The sequence below is a fragment of the Panulirus ornatus genome, chromosome 52, assembly GCF_036320965.1.
Source record: "Panulirus ornatus isolate Po-2019 chromosome 52, ASM3632096v1, whole genome shotgun sequence".
Classification (NCBI taxonomy): domain Eukaryota; kingdom Metazoa; phylum Arthropoda; class Malacostraca; order Decapoda; family Palinuridae; genus Panulirus; species Panulirus ornatus.
In genome coordinates, this window is record NC_092275.1 from 14,986,335 (window position 1) to 15,014,009 (window position 27,675).

The following is a 27,675-nucleotide window of genomic DNA, read 5'->3' on the forward strand; positions in this document are numbered from 1 at the left end:
AAAGAGGAGAAAGTAAAATGAAAACTGTGCCTTGAGTCATTTTTTTGGCATATTAGGGTCTGTCTGCCCTATGACAGACAAACCCAGTTCCAAGTCTTGCAAGTCCATGACATCTAAATTACATTAACGTAAAATCAACAGGTTTGTCAGAGAAATGCCACAGACCTCTGTTGTTGATCTCCAGGAAAGGGTCCTCCAGAAAGGACAAGGTGCATGCTGCCTTTATCAGATCATAGACTTCAGCATACAAGTCAACAATAAAAGTGTCTTACTTCAATAAGAGATGTTTCTTCCTAAGAGGTCTGTAACTTCCAGTATACAATTAAATATTCCTCCTAGTGATCTCTACCACTTCTCTCAGGGATTTTACAAGGCATAAGGAGTAAAGTTCTTTAGCTGCAGTCTTCCTAGAATAAATGAAAATGGAGTAATTTCTTTTTATCTATCATTTTTTCAGTTTTATATTATTCATTTCAGCAGGGTTGAGGGACAAGTTAGCTGGGGTGTAAGTTTGAATGGAGAAAAATTAAAGTAAAGAATTCTAGATATCTGGGAGTGGACAGGGCAACGAATGGAACCATGGAAGCAGAAGCATGTCATGAGGTGGGGGAAATGGCAAAAGTTCTGGAAGCACTCAAGAATGTGTGGAAAGTGATTATCTAGGAGGTCAAAATTGGGTACATTTGAAGGAACATTAGTCCCAATGATAATATGTGGATGCAAAGCATGGGCTATATATAGAAAATGCTCTGTAGAGGAAGGTGGAACAGTTAGAAATGAAATGTTTAAGGAGAGTTTAGTGAGGTGGTATGATTGAATAAGTAATGTAAGGGTAAGAGTGATATGTGGTAATAAAATGAGTGTGGCTGAGAGAGCAGAAGAAAGTGTGTTGAAATGGTTTGGACATAAAGAAAGAATGAGTGAAGAAAGGTCGACAAAGAGAATATACGTATCAAGAAGTGGAGGGAATATGGAGAATGGGGAGACCAAATTGGAGATGGATGGATGGAGTGAAAAAGATTCTGAGTGATCAGGGCCTGAACATGCAGGAGGATAAAAGGTGTGCTGGGATAGAATGAACTGGAACAATGTTGTATACTGGGGTCAACGTGCTGTCAATGGACTGAACCAGGGCATGTGAAGTGTCAAGGGTAAACCATGGAAAAGTCTGTGGGGACTGGACATGGATAGGGAGCTGTGGTGTCAGTGCATTATACATGACAGCTCAAGAATGGATGCAAGCAAATGTGACCTTTCTTTGAATGTCCCTGGCACTACCTCCCTAACACAGGTAACAGCGATCAAGTATGAAAAAAAATAACTTCTTTTTTTGATTCTTACCTGTTTGCCATTTCTGAATACTGTGAGTAGCAATAAGAACATAAGATTATGCCTAAGAAGAAAAATCCTTCCTACTTTTGGAAAATATTACCGTAATACAATGCCTACCACTACTGCCCCTTTCAGTTGCCTAACAGAAAACTTACAAACAAGCATTTGGTATTCTTTCATTTCTATCACCAAGAATAAATCATAGTACAGTAAAATCCCACTCTAACAGCTTTCAAAGTAATGAAACTCAGCTGTTAACAGATCCTTTGGACCCCATCTTACTAAATTTGGGACCGAATGGAATTTTCCATAATAGTCTATTACATCATATATTAAGTCCAGTATGTTAAGGACTCACCAGACTGAGTTTGGAAAGCAATGTCAAAGTCTGTTAGCTCCTGACCTAGGTTCAGGATACTGGGTATCATATGACAGCCTGAAGCACATCACTTCACTTTATTTTTTCTTTATATTTACTAGATAGCAGTGGGTAGGGAGCCAACAACTAATACTACCCACCTGGGTACCAGAAGGGTTAATGAAATGTGTAGTGACCCACCACTTCAATGGTTGTCACGGAGCACTGCTCTGACCCACAAAGCTGTCTTTTCTTAGTAAATCATCTGCAGTTGGATGACTAGCATTCTGTCCACAAACATACAATCTCTCCCTGTTATACATAACACTTGACAACACCTAACTCATACAGCTTATTCTTCATAACTCAGATTTTCCTTCGGTGAGCACTATATGCTAGCCCTATCTTGTGGTAAAACGGTAGGAGCAATAGATATAAGTAGTAAGCAGAAGCATTAGGTACATACATTTGGTATAAGCAGAAGGTAGTAATATAGGCAGGATCATTAGGTAGAAGTTGTCAGGAGTAACATTAGGTTGGAGCCTCATTAATCACAACAGACTTGCCCTCTGCCAATAGCTTGTAAAGGGTAGGGCAATAAAGGCTATGAAGCAGCACTGGGGTTCACTAGTTATGGAGACTCTATTACTGTAGCTGTCCCCATGAGGGAGTTACAAAAGAGAACAGACATCAGAGATACAGAAAGATAGATAGCAGTCTGACAAAAAATGCTGACGAGGGTGTGCTGAAATGGCTTGATACTGGGAGAAGATGAACAAAGAAAATAATGATTGACAGAGTCGGTGATAGAAAGGAAGGGCGAGACCAAAGAGATGGAAGGTTGGAGTGAGAGAGGCAGATTGCACTTACAACACAACAACAATACAATGAACTCCCATTTACTGATGAATCAGTCAATCATGAAACCCAAAACAACAGCATCATTTGATCTTTCCCCATAAGGATAAAAACAATACAAATATTCAATACTCTTTAATAAAAACCTGAAATAATGACATCATTAAACTTTCCCCTTCATTTATCTAAGAAAAGATCTAAGCATGGGATGCTTAATTTTACATAAATAGAATTAATCCCCTTCATTTATCCAAGAAAAGATCTAAGCATGGGATGCTTAATTTTACATAATTACTAGAATTAATCCAATAATTGGATTAATTGGATTAATGATATGAATTACATAAAATGAAGTAACCTTTGCAGAGATCTTTTCTGGATAAATGAAGGTGAAGTTAAATGATGCCACTGTTTCAGGTTTTTACTGTAGGGGTAGAATTAAAATAAAGAGCAATAAACTTCTCATCCCTAAGAAATATGCATTACGATGAAAGATTAAAAGGTCTAATTGTTCTCTTACAAAGCAGAGGTTTCGAGCAAATCTAAAAAGTTTTCAAAATACCAAACACCACAGACAACATACAAAATTATTTTTCTTTCTACAGGAATTCAATAACCAGAAATAACATTATGAAGATAAAAGAAAGATGTATTTGTAACACAGGTAAAAGCTTTTTCACATGGTGAGTGGTTTAACAATGGAATAAACTACCTCCTGATGATGTAAATGCAATGACCATTAATATCTTCAAATTAAGGTTAGACAAATACTTCAAGGAAATGCTATCAGTAAATAATCCGGCTATCTATCTATATCTGATGCCTGTTCCCTTTGGGAAATACCTAAATGGGGCGAGTGCTGTGCTCTAGCCATACATTTCGGCAAAAAAGGTAAAAGCAATGGACAGAATTAGTGGGCAGGAAAATTAGACAAAAGCATTACACAGAAATGATCCTACTAATCAGTTATATTTCATCATTTAAACCTATCTTCCTTCTAAATCTAAACCCAGTCACACTTTTCTATAAAATTTAAGGCAATATGTAACTCCCCCATCCCTCAAACAGTTTAACTAGGAGAGATGGGTGGGAAGGTGTCTTCTTTACCATCCATTATGTTAAGCCTAGTTTGTAACATTTAACCATGTCACAGACCATCTAGTCTCCTATTACCATTCCCTTCCAAATTACATCCCCAGCTTTTGGGATGCAGATTTTGTGATGCTGATTATGTGGAAGTTTTAGGACAGGGTAGAACTTGGTCCAATTTGGTCTCCTGCTTCTCCTTCTTCCCTCCATCTCTGACACATATATCCTCTTTGTCAATCTTTCCTCACTCATTCTCTCCCTTTGTCCAAACCATTTCAACACATCCTCTTCTGCTCTCTCAACCACACTCTTTTTATTACCAAACATCTCTCTTACCCTTTGATTACTTACTCAATCAAACCGCCTCACACCAAATATTACCCACAAACATTTCATTTCCAACACATCCATCCTCCTCTGCACAATCCTATCTTTAGCCTATGCCTTGCAACCATATAACATATAACTATTCCTTCAAACATACCCATTTTTACTCTCTAAGATGATGTTCTTGCCTTCCACATATTATTCAATGCTCCCAGAACCTTCACTCCCTCCCCATCCAGTGACTCGCTTCCACTTCCATGGTTCCATCCACTGGTAAGTCCACTCCCAGATATCTAAACACTTCCTCCAGTTTTTCTCATTCAAACTTACCTCCCAATTAACTTATCCCTAAACCCTACTGAACCTAATAACCTTGCACTTATTCGCATTTACTCTCAACTTTCTTCTTTCACACACTTTACCAAACTCAGTGACCAACTTCTGCAGTTTTTTAACTAAAACAGCCACCAGCGCTGTATCATCAGCGTACAACAACTGACTCACTTCCTAAGCCCTCTCATCCACAACAGACTGCATACCTGCCCCTCTCTCCAAAACTCTTGCATTCACCTCCCTAACCACCCCATCCATAAACAAATTAAATAATCATGGAGACATCACGCACCCCTGCCGCAAACCAACATTCACTGGGAACCAATCACTTTCCTCTCTTCCTACTCTTACACATGCCTTACATCCTTAGCAAAAATGATTAATATACTTATTATACTTATTCGCAGTCTCCCACATTAGCGAGGTAGCGCAAGGAAACAGATGAAAGAATGGCCCAACCCACCCATATACACATGCATATACATAAATGCTTAAACACGCACATAGTAAAAAAATAATAAAAATAGTAATAATACTTCCCACGCATTCCTCACATGTCGTAAAAGGCGACTGAAGGGGACAGGAGCCAGGGGGCTAGAAACCCTCCCCTCCTTGTATTTCAACTTTCTAAATGGGAAAACAGAAGGAGTCATGCGGGGAGTGCTCATCCTCCTCGAAGGCTCCGATTGGGGTGTCTAAATGTGTGTGGGTGTAACCGAAGATGAGAAAAAAGGAGAGATAGGTAGTATGTTTCAGAAAAGGAACCTGGATCTTTTGGCTCTGAGTGAAACGAAGCTCAAGGGTAAAGGGGAAGAGTGGTTTGGGAATGTCTTGGGAGTAAAGTCAGGGGTTAGTGAGAGGACAAGAGCAAGGGAAGGAGTAGCACTACTCCTGAAACAGAAGTGGTGGGAGTATGTGATAGAGTGTAAGAAAGTAAACTCTAGATTGATATGGGTAAAACTGAAAGTTGATAGAGAGAGATGGGTGATTATTGGTGCATATGCACCTGGGCATGAGAAGAAAGATCATGAGAGGCAAGTGTTTTGGGAGCAGCTGAATGAGTGTGTTAGTAGTTTTGATGCAAGAGACCGGGTTATAGTGATGGGTGATTTGAATGCAAAGGTGAGTAATGCAGCAGTTGAGGGAATAATTGGTGTACATGGGGTGTTCAGTGTTGTAAATGGAAATGGTGAAGAGCTCGTAGATTTATGTGCTGAAAAAGGACTGGTGATTGGGAATACCTGGTTTAAAAAGAGAGATATACGTAAGTATACGTATGTAAGTAGGAGAGATGGCCAGAGAGTGTTATTGGATTACATGTTAATTGATAGGCATGCGAAAGAGAGACTTTTGGATGTTAATGTGCTGAGAGGTGCAACTGGAGGAATGTCTGATCATTATCTTGTGGAGGCAAAGGTGAAGATTTGTAGAGGTTTTCAGAAGAGAAGAGAGAATGTTGGGGTGAAAAGAGTGGTGAGAGTAAGTGAGCTTGGGAAGGAGACTTGTGTGAGGAAGTACCAGGAGAGACTGAGTACAGAATGGAAAAAGGTGAGAACTAAGGACGTAAGGGGAGTGGGGGAGGAATGGGATGTAGTTAGGGAAGCAGTGATGGCTTGCGCAAAAGATGCTTGATGCATGAGAAGCGTGGGAGGTGGGCAGATTAGAAAGGGTAGTGAGTGGTGGGATGAAGAAGTAAGATTATTAGTGAAAGAGAAGAGAGAGGCATTTGGACGATTTTTGCCAGGAAATAATGCAAATGAGTGGGAGATGTATAAAAGAAAGAGGCAGGAGGTCAAGAGAAAGGTGCAAGAGGTGTAAAAGAGGGCAAATGAGAGTTGGGGTGAGAGAGTATCATTAAATTTTAGGGAGAATAAAAAGATAAGAGCTGTGGTTTCAGTGCATTATTACATGACAGCTAGAGACTGAGGGTGAATGAATGGGGCGTGTGTTGTCTTTTCCTAGCGCTACCTCGCACACATGAGAGGGGAGGGGGTTGTTATTCCATGTGTAGCGAGGTGGCGATGGGAATAAATAAAGGCAGACTATGAATTATGTACATGTGTATATATGTATATGTCTGTGTGTGTATATATATGTGTACAATGAGATGTATAGGAATGTATATTTGCATGTGTGGACGTGTGTGTATATACATGTGCATGTGGGTGGGTTGGGCCATTCTTTCGTCTGTTTCCTTGTGCTACCTTGCTAACGCGGGAGACAGCGACAAAGGAAAATAATAATAATAATAATAATAATAATAATAATAAAAAGATGTTTTGGGAAGGAGGCAAATAAAGTGCGTTAGACAAGGGAGCAAATGGGAACTTCAGTGAAGGGGGCTAATGGGGAGGTGATAACAAGTAATGGTGATGTGAGAAGGAGATGGAGTGAGTATTTTGAAGGTTTGTTGAATGTGTTTGAAGATAGAATGGCAGATATAGGGTGTTTTAGTCGAGGTGGTGTGCAAAGTGAGAGTGTTAGGGAAAATGATTTGGTAAACAAGAGAAGGGGTAGTAAAAGCTTTGCAGAAGATGAAAGCCGGCAAGGCAGCGGGTTTGGATGATACTGCACTAGAATTTATTAAAAAAGGGGGTGACTGTATTGTTGACTGGTTGGTAAGGTTATTTAATGTATGTATGACTCATGGTGAGGTGCCTCAGGATTGGCAGAATGCTTGCATAGTGCTATTGTACAAAGGCAAAGGGGATAAGAGTGAGTGTTCAAATTACAGAGGTATAAGTTTGTTGAGTATTCCTGGTAAATTATATGGGAGGGTATTGATTGAGAGGGTGAAGGCATGTACAGAGCATCAGATTGGGGAAGAGCAGTGTGGTTTCAGAGGTGGTAGAGGATGTGTGGATCAGGTGTTTGCTTTGAAGAATGTATGTGAGAAATACTTAGAAAAGCAAATGGATTTGTATGTGGTATTTATGGATCTGGAGAAGGCATATGATAGAGTTGATAGAGAGGCTCTGTGGAAGGTATTAAGAATATATGGTGTGGGAGGCAAGTTGTTAGAAGCAGTGCAAAGCTTGAGAGAGAGAGAGAGAGAGAGAGAGAGAGAGAGAGAGAGAGAGAGAGAGAGAGAGAGAGAGAGAGAGAGAGAGAGAGAGAGAGCGCAACAGCGCACAAGGGGGAGCCCATCCAAGTCAGCCCAAGAGCTGACACCAGATGCTGTGAGGCAGGCAGCTAACTGCTAACCTGTGCTCTTGGACCACATCCTGTAAAGGGTATGGGTCCAGGTTAGGGCTTTCATGGAGCACACCTCAAGGCCCCAGTAGGAAAGCCCTAACCCTCTGAGAGCACTCACATTCTCTTGACACCATGCACCTCACCAATTCAGTGTGGCATATGTCCCATGCACGGTGTCTTTACCGGTTAAGCCCCGTACGCCCTGAAGGACTTCCGGGGTGCCGTAATAGTTGTACTTATGCGGGTGTGCAGCTGAGACTGTGGAGCAAACTCTGGAGACTTGTGTATCTATAATGCAAGTCTCCAACCCACCGGAAGCCATGATGTCTGGCTTCTGGAAGGACCCTGCAACAGGAATACAAGGCTCGGGGATCACCTCATAATGCTTTTGCCTCAACTGTCAGGTTAAAAAGGCATTGGTGTTGTCATGCCTTTTCCCCAAACCCCCATGGGTACATGGGCATACCTGGGCAATATGCCCAATCGTATTGGGCTTGTGACATGTGTCACAGAGGCCAGAGATATCAGGTCGGCCTCTTTTAGTCCTGGTAGGGTGGATAGTGTTCCTGATTTCACTTGGATGGCCTTAACATAGTCACTGCCTCTGAAGAGTCCCACTGGTGACCCTTCTGCTGACCTGTGGTACAGCAGCAGATGAAGCAAGACCCAACCTATCATAGGTACTGACTAGGATAGCCCTCCATGCATGAGATCGTTTGGTCTTATTGTTCACCTGTCAACCAGCAATGCATGCGAGGCCCAACCAACTCGTAACTTTCTTAATATTGCAGGTGCTGGGACCGCTGCCTGAATCACCGGGTCAGACAAGATAAGCAATTCCTTGAATCTGGCTTGTTTATTCAGCCGGACAGTCGAGACAAAATCAGGAATCCCCAAACCACCATCCCCTGCCACTAAGTGGAAGAAAGTGCAGGGCGTGTCATGGGGCAGGCAGAGCCAACAGTGAACTGCCACTCTTACCTGTTCATGCATGCAAGCTGTGTCTTATGTGACTCCCCCAGCACCAAGCAATGCATTAAGTTGGGTATGAGGTGGTCCACAAGGATTGTAATCCTCTGCTGAGATTTTGGAGGGGCCCTGGAGATGTTGGCTATCACCTCTTCTAGCAGGGCACCATAGGATTTCTGCCTACCCCCTGCCCTGATGAGAACACAGAGGTACTCACAATCATCCTTAGTTTCCATGTAGCCGATAGCACTGCTCAAGACTTGGAACATCCTGTTTTTGTTGATGTACCAAGTCTTGCATCTGCCATCGACCTCCATGCTGAGGGACTGACATTTTCCCAGGTTCATCTGAAGGCCACCCCCACAAAAGTCTTTGCCATGACGTTTATTGCTTTCTGCAGACCGCCCACAATCTGCACCACCAGAACCATATCATCAGTGAAAGCGAGCACAAGTAACTTTTGGTCGCCAAACCTGATCCCCACACCCAATCCTTAACCCTAGTGATCCCTTCATCAATCACAAGGTTAAAAAGAATGGGTGATAGGGGACCACCATCTGACCCCTCGACTTATCTTTATTTCTGATATCTCGCCGCTGCCTTCAATATGGCCTGCTCAATAGTGCTATGATTAACACTATCGAATGCTCTGACCAGGTGCCAGGTACACAGTGTGGGACTGTGCCCACGTATGACCAATGATCGCATCCAAAATTGTGAGGTTCTCGAAGGCATCCGTCCACAGGGACGAATGCCTTTTGAGCTCCACTGATCAGGACAAAGTTCAAGATGCAGCTGCTAAGGATCTTATGTATCAGCCAGACTACAGCACACGAGATGGTGATTGGTCTGTATTCCTTGGTCCGTGTTGGATTTGGTGCCTTAGGTATCAGTACCATCCTATTTGTCTTGAGTGGTTCAGGCAGTGCATAGGTGGCAATCCACAGATTAAACATCTTGCAGAGCATCCGCAGAGGAATAGACTTTAGGAGCCTTGTCTGCATTCCGTAGGGACCAGGGGCTTATGTTTTAGTGGCCTTGAGATGGTGTGCTACCTCACCCACAGTTAGAACCTCTGCTAGTGGTTCGCGTGATGTCGCAATCGGTAATGGCACGTCAGTCTGGTTTGGATAGTCACAAGAAGAGGGCTCCCCAAAAGGGATAGAGTGTTTCCGGCCCAACCGTAGATGGCAGTACCTCCCACCAGCCTTTGAGGACCTGTGCAGCAGCCAGCAACTTATTCTCTCGATAAAGCTACTGTACTCTAGTCTAATACTCTTATCTACTGCATAGATAATATTATGTATCATGTTATATTCATATAGCATTAGATGATAAAGTATTCTTATATCTATATGTTCAAAATAGTGTGCAATTATTCATTTCATTATCATTCACTATATATTGTCCTATGAAAGTCTTAATACTTAAAATAAGAATATAAAATGACATATAATGCTTCTCCAAAACAATATGTAGCAAACAACTAAGAAATGTTCAAACTATTTATCTATCTATATCTCTGATTCACGTTCCCTTCAGGAACTCCTTGAAGGGGGTGGCTAAGGCAAAAGTCTCCATAACTGATGAACTCTAGTGCTGCTCTTAGCCTTTTTGTGCCTTATCCTTAACTACTTCTACTTAATGCTCACCCCTAAATGTTCCTACCAACTACCACCTACTGCTCCTGTCAAATATTCCTACCTACCACTTCTATCAATTGCTCCCAACATTTTGCCAAAAGGCAGGGTTAGCACATACTGCTTGCTGCTGGAAAATATGGAGTTATGAATAATGAGTTGTGTCTCAAGGCTGGCAAATCTGGAAATATGAAGAATGAGTTGTGTCTCAAGGCTGGCAAATCTGGAACTATGAAGCATCAGTTGTGTAAGTCAAGTGTTGTGTGACAAATAGAGATTGTATACTTGTGAACAGAATGCTAGCTGTCCACATGTAGGTGAGGCAGAAAGAAAAGACAGCTACATGGGTCAGAAAGGTACAACTTGACATCCACTGCAGTGCTGGTTTACCATGCAATCATCACTAACCCTCCTGATACCGAGGTGGGTTGTACTGATTATATACCTCCCTGGTCGGTAAGTGCCTACTAACCACTACTTACCACTAACAATGTTGCTAATTAGTAATTACATAAGGTTATCTGACATTTACATAGACCAAGGTAAGATGACTGACTGAGGACTAGCAGATTGCATGCACAGCACCTTTATATAAAGGCAAGGAGTGCAAAAGTGAATGTTCACACTTCAGAAGCTAAGTCTGTTTAGGATACCTGGTACAGTGTTTGAGAAAGAGGTGACTGAGAGGATGATGGCATGCAAAGAATCCCAGATTATGGAGGAGCTACATGGATTCAGAAGAGGTTAAAGGTGCATGGAACAGGAGTTTGCTTCAAAGAATTTGAGAGAAAAGCATAAACAAAACAGGATAAACTCAATGTGGTATCTATGAGTCTAAAGAAAGTGTAGGATCTGACACAGAAATCTTGTGATAGGTATTATGAATGTATGGAGTAAATGGAAAGTGAATGTAGAGGAGATTTAACCTGGAAAGGTAAAGAAAGTGCAACTAGGAAAAGAGGTCAAGAGATTCCTGGTGAAGGTGGGTCTTTGTCAAAAATGTTTGGTGTCACCATGGATGCTTAATCTATTCATGGATGGGGTAGTAAAGGAGATAAATATAAGAGCCTTAGAACAGGTCTGTAGCATGGTGGGTGTGGTGCAGAATAAAAGGTGAATCAGTTGCTGTTTATAGATGACAATGTTCTGGCAGCAGACTCTAAAGAGAAACCCTATAAGCTGGTGACAAGGTGTGTGTAAAAGGAAAATCTGAGAATAAATGAGAAGAAAGTGAGGTGCTGCACTGGTGTGGGACAGGATTGTTTGTGTGAAAAAGGGTTACACCAAATATTGTAAAGTTTCATGCTTCCAAGATGCAAATTCTGTCCAGCTCTCTATCAAAAACTCCTCACAACTCTCGTCTCTCCTTTGATGGTTCGGTAATTCCAACCACTGACTCAATGAACATACTTGGCATTATTGTAACATCCACTCTTTCTTGGAAACCCAATTTTACAGGAACAGTTAAGTCTGCCTCTAAGAGACTGGGTATCCTGTTTAGATGTCAAAACCTCCTCTGAAATGTTGCTCTGTTTATACAAGGGATTGATTCGTCCTTGTGTGGAGTACTGTTCACCCATTTGAGGTGGTTCTAGCTTTGCATCCTTACTTGACACAGTTGAGTTGAAAGCAGTCTGACTTATAAACTGTCCCAAGCTAACTTCCAAACTTGACCCCCTTGACCTATGCCATAGAGTTGGATCACTTTCCCTCTTCTGTAGGTACTTCTTTGGTTTTTGCTCCTAAGAGTTGGCTCCTTGGGTGCCCACACCACTAGCTAGACCACAAAATACTTGGCAAGCTGCTACATCACATGATTATCATGAAGCCATCGGAAACTCAAGTGTGGGCTGCTTTGATACCTGCTTCTTTCTCTACATGTCAAAACTCTGGAACTTCTGCCTTCTCATGTCTTTCCCAATAACTATGACCTGGCACATTTCAAAAGGCAGGTGTTTCACTTCTTCCAAAATTTGTAAATGATTTCCCTTGTCTTTTCTTTTTTTGTTTCATAATTCTCTCTATATTTCAAATAAGGTCTGGCCTTGATGTGGACTTTGGTCCATGACTGGAGCCTTGGGGAGGGAGGGAGACCTGGAGGAAGTATAGTTCTCTAGGTACCCAGTAGTGGACTTGGTAGAGGATGGGACCACATAGGCTGAAGTGAATCATAGGGTGGGTTGAAGAGGAGGGATAAGATACTGAGATCACTAAAGAACATGTAGAAGGAAAGGTCAGTGTTTGTTAAAGTAATGATTATGTTTGAAGTAGCAATCGCCCTGACAATGATGCATGGATGTTAGCTTTGTGCCCTGAATATAAAAGAGAAGCGTTAGCTTGCGCAGTACGAGTGAGAGGACTGACTTCAGTAGACTGTAATGATTCACAATATAAAGAGGATGAGCAAAGATAAACTGACAAACAGGATCTACATGTCAGTAGAATAGAATGCAAGAAAGAAGGGATGACTTAAAAGGATATGGATGAATGGAGTAAAAGAGACTTTAGGATACTGGGTCACAACATTTAGATGATATCAATGAAATACGAACCAGGGAATATGATGAGGCCAAGGCAAACCACATAGTGGTGTGTGGGGACTGGCTATTGATGACAGGCTCTGGTTTCTGGACATTATATGTGTGGGGCTTGAATATGGATGACACGCTCTGGTTTCTGGACATCATAGATAACAGCAAAATAGTGGATGTGTGCACATGAGGCAGTTATTTGTTTGTTCCTTACTTTACCATGTGAATGAGGAAGAGAAAGTTGAATACAAAAAAAAACAAAAACAAAAAACTCATCTACACGTCATATCCTGTAAATAATACTTGCCTCCATCTCTAACTTTCTATTAGGTCACATCTTTCACCACATTTTCAATCCAAGCTATATGCAGTATATCTTTTGCTTTAAACAGTCCTAAATTTCATGAAGCATATGGCATCTTTAAACTGGCTCTACAATAGCTGCCTGATGTTTGGACATGTACAGCAATCTCTTATATTGTAGCAACACTTATCAAGTCTTCTTTAAATACTTATGATGTGTATCGTATCATTAAAATGGCTCTAAACTACCTGCTTTATATAAGGACATGCAAGTCTTAGTATTCTTAACAAAAATGAGTTAACTTGGCATGATAAACTTGATTTAAATATATCAGTGTTAGTCAACTGGGTATGACCTCCTTGAATTAATCACATCAACAAGGATATAACTGTACTGTGAACTGCTCTCCCACTGGAATGATAAAGAAAGCAATTTGTACACATCTATAATGTGAGCTATCAACATCACCAGTATCATACAGGTTTGTGGTCCTAATATAAAACAGTAAAATTTTTTATGGCATTGCATATATACAGTCTGTATTGAGTTTTGTAAGTACTAAAATCATTAAAAGTTTTGGATGAGATATGGGGTTAAATTTTCAGAAATCCTCTACCCCTGTAACAAAATAATGGTACTATGAACTCATATGTAACATGCCAATTTTTGTTTTAACACCTTAATGCCTTTTCCAACAAGGCATCAGGAACAAACAAACAATAGCCTCTTCAGTATATGTCCAATTTCTAACTATCATGTTTAATGTCCCAAATCAGCTATGTACAAGAGTTTACACCTTAGTTCAACTTAATGACAGCACTTTGTCCTCTGATGTACATCAATTCATTCTATCCATAGATTGCCTCTCATCTCTACAGCTCCAAGACCTGATACCCTAAAGCCTTCATTCTATTCTTCTATCAACTTCTATGTTTCTCCTTCCACTTCCACTTCTCATAAAGATTCTCTTCATAAATCTTGCTTAACCATCCATTCCATTTGCCTGAAACATTTCAGCAAACCCTGGTCAGCCCTTACAAATGGGAGAGACATACCACCACACCAACCTATAATCTGTTATTCCTTTCAAAACTAACCCTCTCTACTACATATATCATCTCCGTGCATTTCATTACCAGTGCATCCTATGTCTTCCTAAATTTTGCATTCAAGGCTCAAGAACCAAATCCATATAACACTGCCAGCATTAGTACAATTCAGAACATAACCATCTTTGTCCTTACCAACACTAACCAGAGTCTATCTAAAATTATATATGCTTCTTATTGCTCCATCTTCCACCTACTGACTTAATTCTGCCTCTATGGTTCCTAGTGCTAACTTTTCCACTTCCAGGTATTTTAAACATTCCACTTTCTCCAGGTCCTTCCCAATTAAACAATTTCCATCAATCTTGTCTCATCCCCCAACTGCATCTCATTTCCTCACTTTTGTTTATATCTACTCTCGACTCTCTCCTTTCAAACACATTCCCAATTCTGATACCAGCTTACAGATCTTCTCTATATTGTAAGTCACTACAGCTGCGTCATCTGCAAAGAGCCAATGATTCCCATGTCCATTACCCCCAGCATCCTGTACACCTAACTCTCACTTCACAACCCTTATATCATGGCACATTAGGTAACTCTTATCAAAATTAGGTATGGCAAATGTATACTGAAAGCCTAAAATTTACTCCTAGACATAAAGTCTTATTGAAACCATTCTTATAAGTCACCCATTTCTTTGACAGCAAAGGAACTTACCACTAACAGATTTGTTATCATCAGAGTGGCACTGGGCACTTTGCTGTTTCCAGGTTGTTTGATTGGGCAAAGCAGCAAAGGTGGTCTTCTTCTCAGAACCTTTATTACTCCGCTTGGCTGTGTCTTCTTTATCTGATTGCATATATATTATATTAATGCTTCCTGGAAGCTGTTCTTTCAATTTTGACAGCTCAGCAAAACTAGTAGCTTTCACCATTTGTTTTTCTCTGTCAAAAGATAAATCACTCTCACTTCCTGAATCCATAACGTCCATAGAAATTTTCCTAGGGTCCCGCACCATCAACCTTTCTTTGCTCGTGTAGTGGGACAAATCACGCTTTTCACGTTCTAGAGCCTCTCTTTCTAATTTATCTACTAAACGATTGTCTAATTCTTCTATACTGCCACGATGTAAGTCTAATCTCCTTTCAACACTGCGTTCACGACTGCCTCGGGATTCTGGTCTTATGCTACCCTCCCTAGAGTCCCTTGACTGTGACCCTTCCAAGTGTGAATTCTCCCTTCTGCCTGTGTGCACAAAAGGCTCTTTATCAGGATTTCTGGAAATGTAGTTCAAGTTGTCTTGGCTCCCACCAAAATTTTCAATAGTTAACTGGGAGTCTTCTGCACTAAATGAATTGCGACGAGATCTTGAACGGCCATGTGGTCTTTCCTCATAGCGGGAAGGCATACCAGCAGCTGGGAGATCAGGATGCGAGTTATTGAAGCTCCCACGCCGTCCAAGCCCTCTACTCCTCTCACCTAGCTCTTCTTCTTTACTGTCCATATTGTATCTTTCTTTGGTGGCAGATCTAGAGGAATAAGACACATCTGTATCATGTGATGGACGTGGGGACTGTGTGCGCATCATATCACTGAGTGTGGCCAGTCCACGTGAACGTTGTACGATAAAGTCACCCTCTTGGCCATCACTCATAGAGCTATGGAATAAACATAAGCACCATTTTAGTTTAACTATGAGAGACCTTTTTCAACTGTTCAGAATAAATCTACATCAAAAACATATCCACATACTCATAAAATGTTATATACTCTAACTGGCATGCAATGATACTTCTAAAAATCTTAGGATGCTTAAGTTCTGTTTCACTGAAATACATATCAAAATACATGTCTCATCAATGAAGTTCTAAAAAATCTTAAACAGAATTGAAAAAACTTTTAAAAAAATATAATTCCTGGCCTAAAATTCAAACTTAAACATAAACATGAGTTTATAAAGTGCCCACTAATAACCAGTATCTTCTATGAAATCTTCAAGTTTAGATTCAAGAGAACAAAACCTGTTATAAGCAATTCCTGGCCAAGCAAAACTCCAAATAAAACTATAAAAGGAATTCTTCTGTCTGGAGATGAGTCCCCTAATTCTATCTAAACCTTGTAGAACCTTTTACCACATGGATGTCTAACATATAGCCCACAGGCTGTATGCAGCCCATTGAATGCTTTCTTCTAGCCCACAGAGTACAGTATGAATAATCCATGAAACAAAATTTAAGGAAAAACTGCCAATTGTGAACCAAAACCTTCACTTATTTGCAATTTCCAATGTATTCTGCACAAAGGAGCAGTGTGTAATAAAAACCTGAAAATGAATAATTTTACTCTTGTATCAATTATGACTGAATTTTAATCAAGCAAGGGGTTTCAATCATAGGCAATCAATCTGCCTCATGGAGGAAACAAATATTAACTAAGGACTGCCATATCACACTGAAGCTCAGTGGCTAAGTCAGGGAGCTGCACTGAAATGCTTCTATGGAGGAAGTGATGAGCTACAGTTGCTTATGAATCAAAGAACGATTGACATACCTGAACAGCAAAAGAATAAATGACTTTACGATCTTATTTCTATAGTTGGTATTACTGTACTGCTGAACCAGCCCAACACAATATGCTGGGGCACAACAAAATGTTTTGAGAGCAACAGTGCCTCTAAAACCAAACTTTAACTTGGGGAGAGAGAGTATTATTAAATCTTAGGGAGAATAAAAAGATGTTTTGGAAAGAGGTAAATAAAGGTAAATATGACAGAGTTGATAGGACAGAGTTGATAGAGATGCTCTGTGGAAGGTATTAGGAATATATGGTGTGGGAGGTAAGTTGTTAGAAGCAGTGGAAAGTTTTTATCGAGGATGTAAGGCATGTGTACGTGCAGGAAGAGAGGAAAGTGATTGGTTCTCAGTGAATGTTGGTTTGTGGCAGGGGTGCATGATGTCTCCATGGTTGTTTAATTTGTTTATGGATGGGTTGTTAGGGAGGTGAATACAAGAGTTTTGGAAAGAGGGGCAAATATGCAGTCTGTTGTGGATGAGAGAGCTTGGGAAGTGAGTCAGTTGTTGTTCGCTGATGATACAGCACTGGTGGCTGATTCGGGTGAGAAACTCCAGAAGCTGGTGACTGAGTTTGGTAAAGTGTGTGAGAGAAGAAAGCTGAGAGTAAATGTGAATAAGAGCAAGATCATTAGGTACAGTAGGGTTGAGGGACAAGTCAACTGTGAGGTAAGTTTTAATGGAGAAAAACTGGAGGAAGTGAAGTGTTTTAGATATCTGGGAGTGGATTTGGCAGTGGATGGAACCATGGTAGTGGAAGTGAATCATAGGGTGGGGGAGGGGGTGAAAGTTCTGGGAGCGTTGAAAAATGTATGGAAGCCGAGAACATTATCTTGGAAAGCAAAAATGGGTATGATTGGAGGAATAGTGGTTCCAACAATGTTACATGGTTGCGAGGCATGGGCTATAGATAGAGTTGTGCAGAGGAGGGTGGATGTACTGGAAGTGAGATGTTTGAGGACAATATGTGGTGTGAAGTGGTTTGATCAAGTTAGTAATGAAAGGGTAAGAGAGATGTGTGGTAATAAAAAGAGTGAGGTTGGGAGAGCAGAAGAGGGTGTTTTGAAATGGTTTGGTCACTTGGAGAGAATGAGTGAGGAAAGATTGACAAAGAGGATACATGTGTCAGAGGTGGAAGGAATGAGAAGTGGGAGACTAAATTGGAGGTGGAAAGATGGAGTGAAAAAGATTTTGAGTGATCGGGGCCTGAACATGCAGGAGGGTGAAAGGCGGGCAAGGAATAGAGTGAATTGGATCAATGTGGTATACCGGGGTTGACGTGCTGTCAGTGGATTGAATCAGGGCATGTGAAGCGTCTGGGGTAAACCATGGAAAGTTGTGTGGGGCCTGGATGTGGAAAGGGAGCTGTGGTTTCGGGCATCACTGCATGACAGCTGGAGACTGAGTGTGAACGAATGGGGCCTTTGTTATCTTTTCCTAGCGCTACCTTGCACACATGAGGGGGGAGGGGGATGGTATTCCATGTGTGGTGAGGTGGCGATGGGAATGAATAAAGGCAGACAGTGTGAATTGTGTGCATGGGTATATATGTATGTGTCTGTGTGTGTATATATATGTGTACATTGAGATGTATAGGTATGTATATTTGCGTGTGTGGACGTGTGTGTGTATACATGTGTATGGGGGTGGGTTGGGCCATTTCTTTCTTCTGTTTCCTTGCGCTACCTCGCAAATGCGGGAGACAGCGACAAAGCAAAATAAAAAATATAAATATACGTTGAGATGTATAGGTATGTATATGTGCTGTGTGTGGACGCGTATGTATATACATGTGTATGTGGATGGGTTGGGCCATTCTTTCGTCTGTTTCCTTGTGCCACCTCGCTAACACGGGAGACAGCGACAAAGTATAATAATAATAATATTATCTTACACTGATTTTTTTCACAGTTCTCAACAAGAGTGTCTTGCCTGACTAATCAACAATTAATGTGGGAAATAATCACAATGCAAATGCATAATCAATGCCCAAAATTACCCTGCCTATAAATATTACTTGTCAGAATGGAATGTGCTTATTTTCAAATTACTATAAAAAAATCTATACAGTTCCTTTCAGAAACATTTTAACCAACTTCTAAACCCAAAAGTAATGTTATACTAACTAAAAATGTAAAGATATCGTGGAAAATGAAAAAAATTATGCCTGGCCAAGCCACCCAAGATTTCCCAGTCCTATCCTACTTACCGCATCATATGCATTTTCTAAATTCATAAATGTTACAAAAATCTTCTTTTAATACTTGTCTGAATGTTAAAATCATGCACACTCTCTTCACTTCCTAAATCCACCTTTTTCTTCACCAACATGAGGTTCACTATTCCTTTTTACATAAACTTTACCAGTTATGCTCAGGAAGCTTATTCCTCCATAATTCTTACACTCACTTTCAGTCCTGTTACCTTTACACATTTAAACAACTGCTGTCTTGTCCAGTCATCAGGTACAAGACCACTCTTCCCTGCTTCCATATGCATCTTTCAGATGCATTCTAAAACAATTTCACCACCACTCCTTACCATCTCGCTCACCCTTCCATCTACAACTTTTTTCCAATTTGCATATCTCATTGTATGAAGAGCAGGCAGCTGAAACTTAATAAAAATATAAATAAGATAATGAGGTTTGGGAAAGGAAGAAACAGGTTGGTTTGTTTGTAAATATGAGTGGGAAGAGCCTGAAGTAACTGGTGCTCCATGACTTTGCATGGAACTATTAAGACTGAAGTTAATCATAGAGTGGGAGAGGGGGCAAAAATCCTAGGTGCAAAGGAATGTCTGGAAGGAACGGTCACTCCCAGTGGAGGCAACAATGGGTATATATGAGGATGCAGCAGTCCTGATGGTTTTGTAGGAGTTCAAGTCTTGGGTCTAAATAGAAAAGAACAAAAGATGTTGACGACAATATGTGGGACAACAGGGTTGATTACCTGTGGAATTACAAGGTAAGAGAGATGCGTGAAGTATGTGGAGCATGACTGAAAAAGAGGACTATCTTGACGACAATATGTGGGATAACAGGGTTGATTACCTGTGGAATTACAAGATAAGAGAGATGCGTGAAGTATGTGGAGCATGACTGAAAAAGAGGATTATCATGTCCTACTGAGAGTACGAGCAAACAGAGACTGGCTACAATGATATTCAGATCAGAAGTAAAGGGAGTAAAGAGGAGGGGAACACCAAGGAGGTGGAAGGATGAAGTGAAGGCAGCTCATGAGTTGTCAAGGCTAGAAAATTCAGGAGGGTGAGAGGCACACACAAGACAAAGCAAAGTGGAGCAATGTGATAAAATATGGGGGCAAATTAAATGGTCAGCGAAAATCACAGAATGCTGTGTGAATGCATGGCTATGGAGGGGGCTCTGATTTCAGTGACAGTTACAGACCGGACGTGAGCAACTGAAGCAGTTCTTCTGTTCCTACCACTGCCTTTCTAACACAGGAAAATACAAAAAAAAACTTTTCTTATTTCTTCCTTGTAATGTCTTCCCATTTCTCTTTCATCTATTCCTAATGTACCAAAAGACATCTCTCACCAGAATCTTCAATCAATTCTTAAAAATATTCTCCAACTTGTGCACTTCATCCTTTATTAAATCTTTCTGTCTGTCTATCATCAGCATCTGCATCTTTCTGTCTATCATCATTCCTCCCTTCCCAATTCAATGGGAGGATCAGATACGTACAGTCTTTGAAAGATAACTGCAATTCTTGCCAAAAGCAGCTACAGGGCTGCCACTTCTCTCAGAAGTCACAGGCACCTTTTCTGGAAAATAATTGCAAGCTGGGGTCCCCAGCCCCAACCCTGCAGGCAAGCAAAAAGGGCAGGGATAAACAACTCCCTAAGGTAGACTTGTTACCCTGCTAGCACACTACCCTACTAATAAAATTTCACTCCATAAAAATGCCTCTCTCACATTTTTGCTCAACAAACTTGTTACTCTCTCTTAAATTTCATAAAGGAAATATTATCAGTCAAAAATATGCCCTCCTCCTAAAGAATAGAAAAATGTATCTTTAAATGTACAGTAAAATACTACCACTCCATCTATTATTATCATCCTACTCCCATGTCATGGGGTGGATCAGGTACACAAAGCCTCTGAAATCATACACATTGTTAACCATCTCCAATGTGTTTAAGTGAAATATGAACTTCCACACTTATAAATATACTCAATGTATATCATTTTAAACACACATCATTAACCCATCTCCAATGTGTTCAAGTGAAATATGAACTTCCACACTTACAAAAATACTCATTAATGTATATCATTTTAAACACTAAGTTAATTCAATTAAGTCTCCATTCTTACCATATCCATACATAAAATGCTTCTATTGCATCTGACCGGCAATTATTCCTTAATTATCTTTATCTGAAATATCCTTCACCTTAGTCAATTCTCTCACTACATGTATCCATTTTCCCACAACTGACCTCTTCTCCCTATTTCTTTTACTGTGCTGCTATTACAAACCTATAATCTACCATACACTGTACATGATCATGCAATCCCAAAAGATTCATCCACACACCTTTCCAAAGCTTTTTCAAACCACAAAAACTTATCATCATTTTATCTATCCTCTTAATTCCAAATATACTGAGCAAATCATCTTTCTCTACTGTTCATATACTTCACCTAACCTACCTTAAATATACTTTGGTTTCACATCCATACAAAAGTATTTGAGACAAGTAATCCTTCCAGAAAGCTTCTTACACACTTTGCAATTAAAGCATTCCCATTCACCAGATCTTTGAGCACACCTGAATTTTTCTCCCCAGCATCAATCTTCTTACATCTACAGCCTTCTCACTAATATCATTACAAACTTTGCTCCAAGGATCTACACTCCTTCACATCTTCTTACGATGACAAAATAATTTTATATATTATACTTAGTCGATGTCTCCCTTGTTAGCGAGGTAGTGCAAGTAAACAGACGAAAGAATGGCCCAACCCACCCACATACACATGCATATATCTAAATGCCCACACACACACACACATATACATACCTACACATTTCAACATATACATACACACACATATACATATATACACAGGTACATATTCATACTTGCTGCCTACATCCATTTCCGTCACCATCCCACCACACATGAAACAGCACCCCCCTTCCCCCCACGCACACGCAAGGTAGCACTAGCAAAAGACAACAATGGCCACATTCGTTCACACTCAGTCTTTAGCTGTCATGTGTAATTCACTGAAACCACAGCTCGCTTTCCACATCCAGGCCCTACAAAACTTTCCATGGTTTACCCTAGATGCCTCACATGCCCTTTCCAAACATTGTATTAATTAGCACACAACTTCAGAATCCTCCTCCTTGATTTACCATCAAATCAGCCCAGCATTCCATCCAACTCTTCAATCATCTTATATTTGAAAGCCTCTCAAAAGGAGAGATGAAGATCTCCCAAATCAAAAGTTATTTTCAGGAAAAATACCAAAGATATGAGAAAAATATAAGAATGTGCAGCAAAGAAATTTGAATATTCAATGTAACCCCAGGAGAATTAGGAAATATGCATGGAGTAACTCTCAAAATATCTAAAAGAAGTTTAGACTAATGGCTGAACTCAGTACCAATTGATCCTACACAGTAAGAATATACCATAAAAGTGGTCGCTGAAATAAGAAAAAAAATTATCCATAAAAGCAAATCATACAGTGAGTGCCACATGCTGCTTCTCTGGTAAAAATTTTGTTAAGGTATTTGGAAGTAAGTACTCTGGTTTGGCTAACAACAATCCATCATATGTACACAGCAACTCAGGCAACTTCTATTCTCTTTCTCTATGGTACAGTATATTACACCACAATCTCCCCACCAGTTTATGTGATCTTATAATGCTCCATCCATAAAAAATAATAAAAAACAAGGCGACATCTATAAACCTTGATGCATTTTCATATCAGCATCAAGCCAATCACTCATACCGCCATTTATCTTCACACAAGTACTACTTCCATTACAAAAACTTTTAACAGAACTGCACACAATCAACGCAAGTATTTTCTCTATAAAATTTTCCATACTACCTATGTAAGTGCAAAACCATGTTCTATGCATCCTTCGCCCTTTCTTTATTTACCATGGTCTTCACTGAAAGTGATTTCACTAACATTTTCATAACCATTCTGCAACTATGCAAAGGAAAATTCCTCTATAATTTTAACACAACTTTTACTTCCTTTTGTTTTATACAGTGGAGCAATAACTGCTTTCTTACAATTATCATGTGCCTTACTATTTTCCATGCTCTCATACACACTTTCCAGATGCATTCCACTGCAGTTTTGCCTATTTCCACTCTCCACCATCTTGCAAGAAATTCTGGAATATAATTTCATCTTACAATACAATATGCTTTATAATCATACAGCAACATGATGGTATACTTGTATATCATTGCACCCAAATTCATTAAAATATCTCAATGCGTTTCATCAAAACTTTAGCAAAAAATGAAGAAACTACCTTTCGAAAGAAAAAATAACATACAAACTGACCAAACATATGCCTTGTGTGGACTTTCATTTAAATCTACATGCTTTATGCTACTCATTCACCAATAACATAAGAACACTTTGCATCGAGAAATTAAAAATACTCACCTATCTCTACCACCATAGTCACTATTATAGGAAGATGGTGCATTCTCTGATCTGTCTGTTCGCTGTTCAATCCTTGACCGCAAATCAGTCATGTCATTTAAGTTCATAGAATGAGACCGACGTACACTTGGGGTCCCAGCTGGTTTCATTCCTGTCATCAAAAGAAACCAAATCTTAAGAAAACAGGAAATCACAAACAATAACTACTAAATAAAAACTCTACATCTACAACATAAAGATATTACATTTTTTTCTAAAATAATTTGAAAATGACAAAATGATTTACATAAATAAAGGCTTTTATTATAAAATATCAAATTTCAGTACACATGAAAAACAAGAAATATATATTTTTTTCAATACACTTAACTGCTGTCTCCCGCATTAGCGAGGTAGCGCAAGGAAACAGATGAGGAATGGCCGAACCCACCCACATACACACGTATATACATAAACGCCCACACAAGCCCATATACAGACACATACACCTCAACGTATACATACATATACATACAAAGACATATACAAACATACACATGTACATATCTATACTTGCTGCCTTCATCCATTCCCGTTGCCATCCCAGCACACGTGAAATAGCATTTCCTCCCCCTTTACCAGCGAGGCAGTGCCAGGAAAAGACAAAAAAGGCCACATTCATTCACACTCACTCTCTAATTTTCATGTGTAATTCACCGCTCCCTTTCCATATCCAGGACCCACAGATTTTTCCATGGTTTACCCCAGACGCTACACATGCCCTGCTTCAATCCACATGCCCTGGTTCAATCCACTGACTGCACGTCCACCCTGGTAAACCACATCATTCCAATTCACTTTATTCCTTGCAAGCCTTTCACCCTCCTCTATGTTCAGGCCCAAATCACTCAAAATCATTTTCATTCCATCCTTCCACCTCCAATTTGGTCTCCCGCTTCTCCTTCTTCCCTCAACCTCTGACACATATATTCCCTTTGTCAACATTTCCTCTCATTCTCTCCATGTGTCCAAACCATTTCAACACATCCTCTTCTGCTCTCTCAACCACACTTTTAATTAACACACATTCCTCTTAACCTTTCATTACTTACTCAATCAAACCTACTCACGCCACATATTGTCCTTAAACATTTCATTTCCAACACATCCACCCTCCTCCACAAAACCCTTTCTATAGCCCATGCCTCAACGATATAACATTGTTGGAACCACTATTCCTTCAAACATACCCATTTTTGCTCTCCGAGATAATGTTCTCGCCTTCTACACATGAGGTGCCAGAGGATTGGCAGAATGCATGCATAGTGCCACTGTACAAAGGCAAAGGGGATAAAGGTGAGTGCTAAAATTACGGAGGTATAAGTTTGTTGAGTATTCCTGGGAAATTATATGGGAAGGTATTGATTGAGAGGGTGAAAGCATGTACAAAGCATCAGATTGGGGAAGATTAGTGTGGTTTCAGAAGTGGTAGAGGATGTGTGGATCAGGTGTTTGCTTTGAAGAATGTATGTCAGAAATACTTACAAAAGCAAATGGATTTGTATGTGGCATTTATGGATCTGGAGAAGGCATATGATGGAGTTGATAGAGATGCTAGAGATGCTCCGTGGAAGGTATTAATAATATATGGTGTGGGAGACAAGTTGACAGAAGCAGTGGAAAGTTTTTATCAAGGATGTAAGGCATGTGTACGAGTAGGAAGAGAGAAAAGGGATTGGTTCTCAGTGAATGTCAGTTTGCAGCAGGGGTGCGTGATGTCTCGATGGTTGTTTAAATTGTTTAAGGATGGGGCTGTTAGGGAGGCAAATGCAAGCTTTGGAGAGATGGGCAAGTATGCAGTCAGTTGTCGATGCAAGGGCTTGGGAAGTGAGTCAGTTGTTGTTCACTGATGATACAGCACTGGTGGCTGATTCGGGTAAGAAACCCCAGAAGCTGGTGACTGAGTTTGGTAAAGTGTGTGAGAGAAGAAAGCTGAGAGTAAATGTAAATAAGAGCAAGGTTATTAGGTACAGTAGGGTTGACGGACAAGTCAATTGGGAAGTAAGTTTGAATGGAGAAAAACTGGAGGAAGTGAAGTGTTTTAGATATCTGGGAGTGGATTTGGCAGCGGATGGAACCATGGAAGCGGAAGTGAGTCACAGGGTGGGGGAGGGGCCAAAGGTTCTCGAAACATTGATAAATGTATGGAAGTCGAGAACATTATCTCGGAAAGCAAAAATGGGAATGTTTGAAGGAATAGCGGTTCCAACAATGTAATATGATTGCGAGGCATGAGCTATAGAAGAGTTGTGCGGAGAAGGGTGGATGTGTTGGAAATGAGATGTTTGAGGACAATATGTGGTGTGAGGTGGTTTGATCAAGTAAGTAATGAAAGGGTAAGAGATGTGTGGTAATAAAAAGAGTGTGGTTGAGAGAGCAGAAGAGGGTGTTTAGAAATAGTTTGGTCACATGGAAAGAATGGGTGAGGAAAGATTGACAGAGAGGATATATGTGTCAGAGGTGGAGGGAACGAAGAGAAGTGGGAGACCAAATTGGAGGTGGAACGATGGAGTGAAAAAGATTTTGCACGATCAGGGCCTGAACATGCAGGAGGGTGAAAGGCGTGCAAGAAATACAGTGAATTGGAACGATGTGGTATACTGGGGTCGACGTGCTGTCAATGGATTGAACCAGGGCATGTGAAGCATCCGGGGTAAACCATGCAAAGTTTTGTGGGGCCTGGATGTGGAAAGGGAACCGTGGTTTCGGTGCATTATACATGACAGCTATTTATTTATTTATTTTGCTTTGTCGCTGTCTCCCGCGTTTGCGAGGTAACGCAAGGAAACAGACAAAAGAAATGGCCCAACCCACCCCCATACACATTTATAAACATACACGTCCACACACGCAAATATACATACCTATACATCTCAATGTACATACATATGTATATATACACACAGACATATACATATATACACATGTACATAATTCATACTGTCTGCCTTTATTTATTCCCATCGCCATCTCGCCACACATGGAATAACATCCCCCTCCCCCCTCATGTGTGCGAGGTAGCGCTAGGAAAAGACAACAAAGGTCCCATTCGTTCACACTCAGTCTCTAGCTGTCATGTAATAATGACCGAAACCACAGCTCCCTTTCCACATCCAGGCCCCACACAACTTTCCATGGTTTACCCCAGACGCTTCACATGCCCTGATTCAATCCATTGACAGCACGTCGACCCCGGTATATCACATCGATCCAATTCACTCTATTCCTTGCCCGCCTTTCACCCTCCTGCATGTTCAGGCCCCGATCACTCAAAATCTTTTTCACTCCATCTTTCCACCTCCAATTTGGTCTTCCACTTCTCCTCGTTCCCTCCACCTCCGACACACATATCCTCTTGGTTAATCTTTCGTCACTCATTCTCTCCATGTGCCCAAACCATTTCAAAACACCCTCTTCTGCTCTCTCAACCACACTCTTTTTATTTCCACACATCTCTCTTACCCTTACATTACTTACTCGATCAAACCACCTCACAACACCACATATAGTCCTCAAACATCTCATTTCCAGCACATCCACCCTCCTGCGCACAACTCTATCCATAGCCCACGCCTCGCAACCATACAACATTGTTGGAGCCACTATTCCTTCAAACATACCTATTTTTGCTTTCCGAGATAATGTTCTCGACTTCCAAACATTCTTCAAGGCTCCCAGGATTTTCGCCACCTCCCCTACCCTATGATTCACTTCTGCTTCCATGGTTCCATCTGCTGCCAGATCCACTCCCAGATATCTAAAACAATTTACTTCCTCCAGTATTTCTCCATTCAAACTTACCTCCCAACTGACTTGACCCTCAACCCTACTGTACCTAATAACCTTGCTCTTATTCACATTTACTCTTAACTTTCTTCTTTCACACACTTTACCAAACTCAGTCACTAGCTTCTGCAGTTTCTCACATGAATCTGCCACCAGCGCTGTATCATCAGCAAACAACAACTGACTCACTTCCCAAGCTCTCTCATCCACAACAGACTGCATACTTGCCCCTCTTTCCAAAACTCTTGCATTTACCTCCCTAACAACCCCATCCATATACAAATTAAACAACCATGGAGACATCACACACCCCTGCCGTAAACCTACATTCACTGAGAATCAATCACTTTCCTCTCTTCCTACACATACACATGCCTTACATCCTCGATAAAAACTTTTCACTGCTTCTAACAACTTGCCTCCCACACCATATATTCTTAGTACCTTCCACAGAGCATCTCTATCAACTCTATCATATGCCTTCTCCAGATCCATAAATGCTACATACAAATCCATTTGCTTTTCTAAGTATTTCTCACATACATTCTTCAAAGCAAACACCTGATCCACACATCCTCTACCACTTCTGAAACCACACTGCTCTTCCCCAATATAT

General features: G+C 40.6%; 1 protein-coding gene across 1 annotated transcript in view; it reads right to left on the reverse strand.

Annotated features, from left to right (window-relative positions):
• Positions 1-27,675, reverse strand: part of Patronin (calmodulin-regulated spectrin-associated protein patronin) — a 216,667-nt gene that overhangs the window by 111,767 nt on the left and 77,225 nt on the right. The window contains 2 exon segments of the mRNA XM_071692291.1: positions 14,706-15,646; positions 23,235-23,385. Of these exon segments, the coding sequence (XP_071548392.1) occupies positions 14,706-15,646; positions 23,235-23,385 (1,092 nt within the window).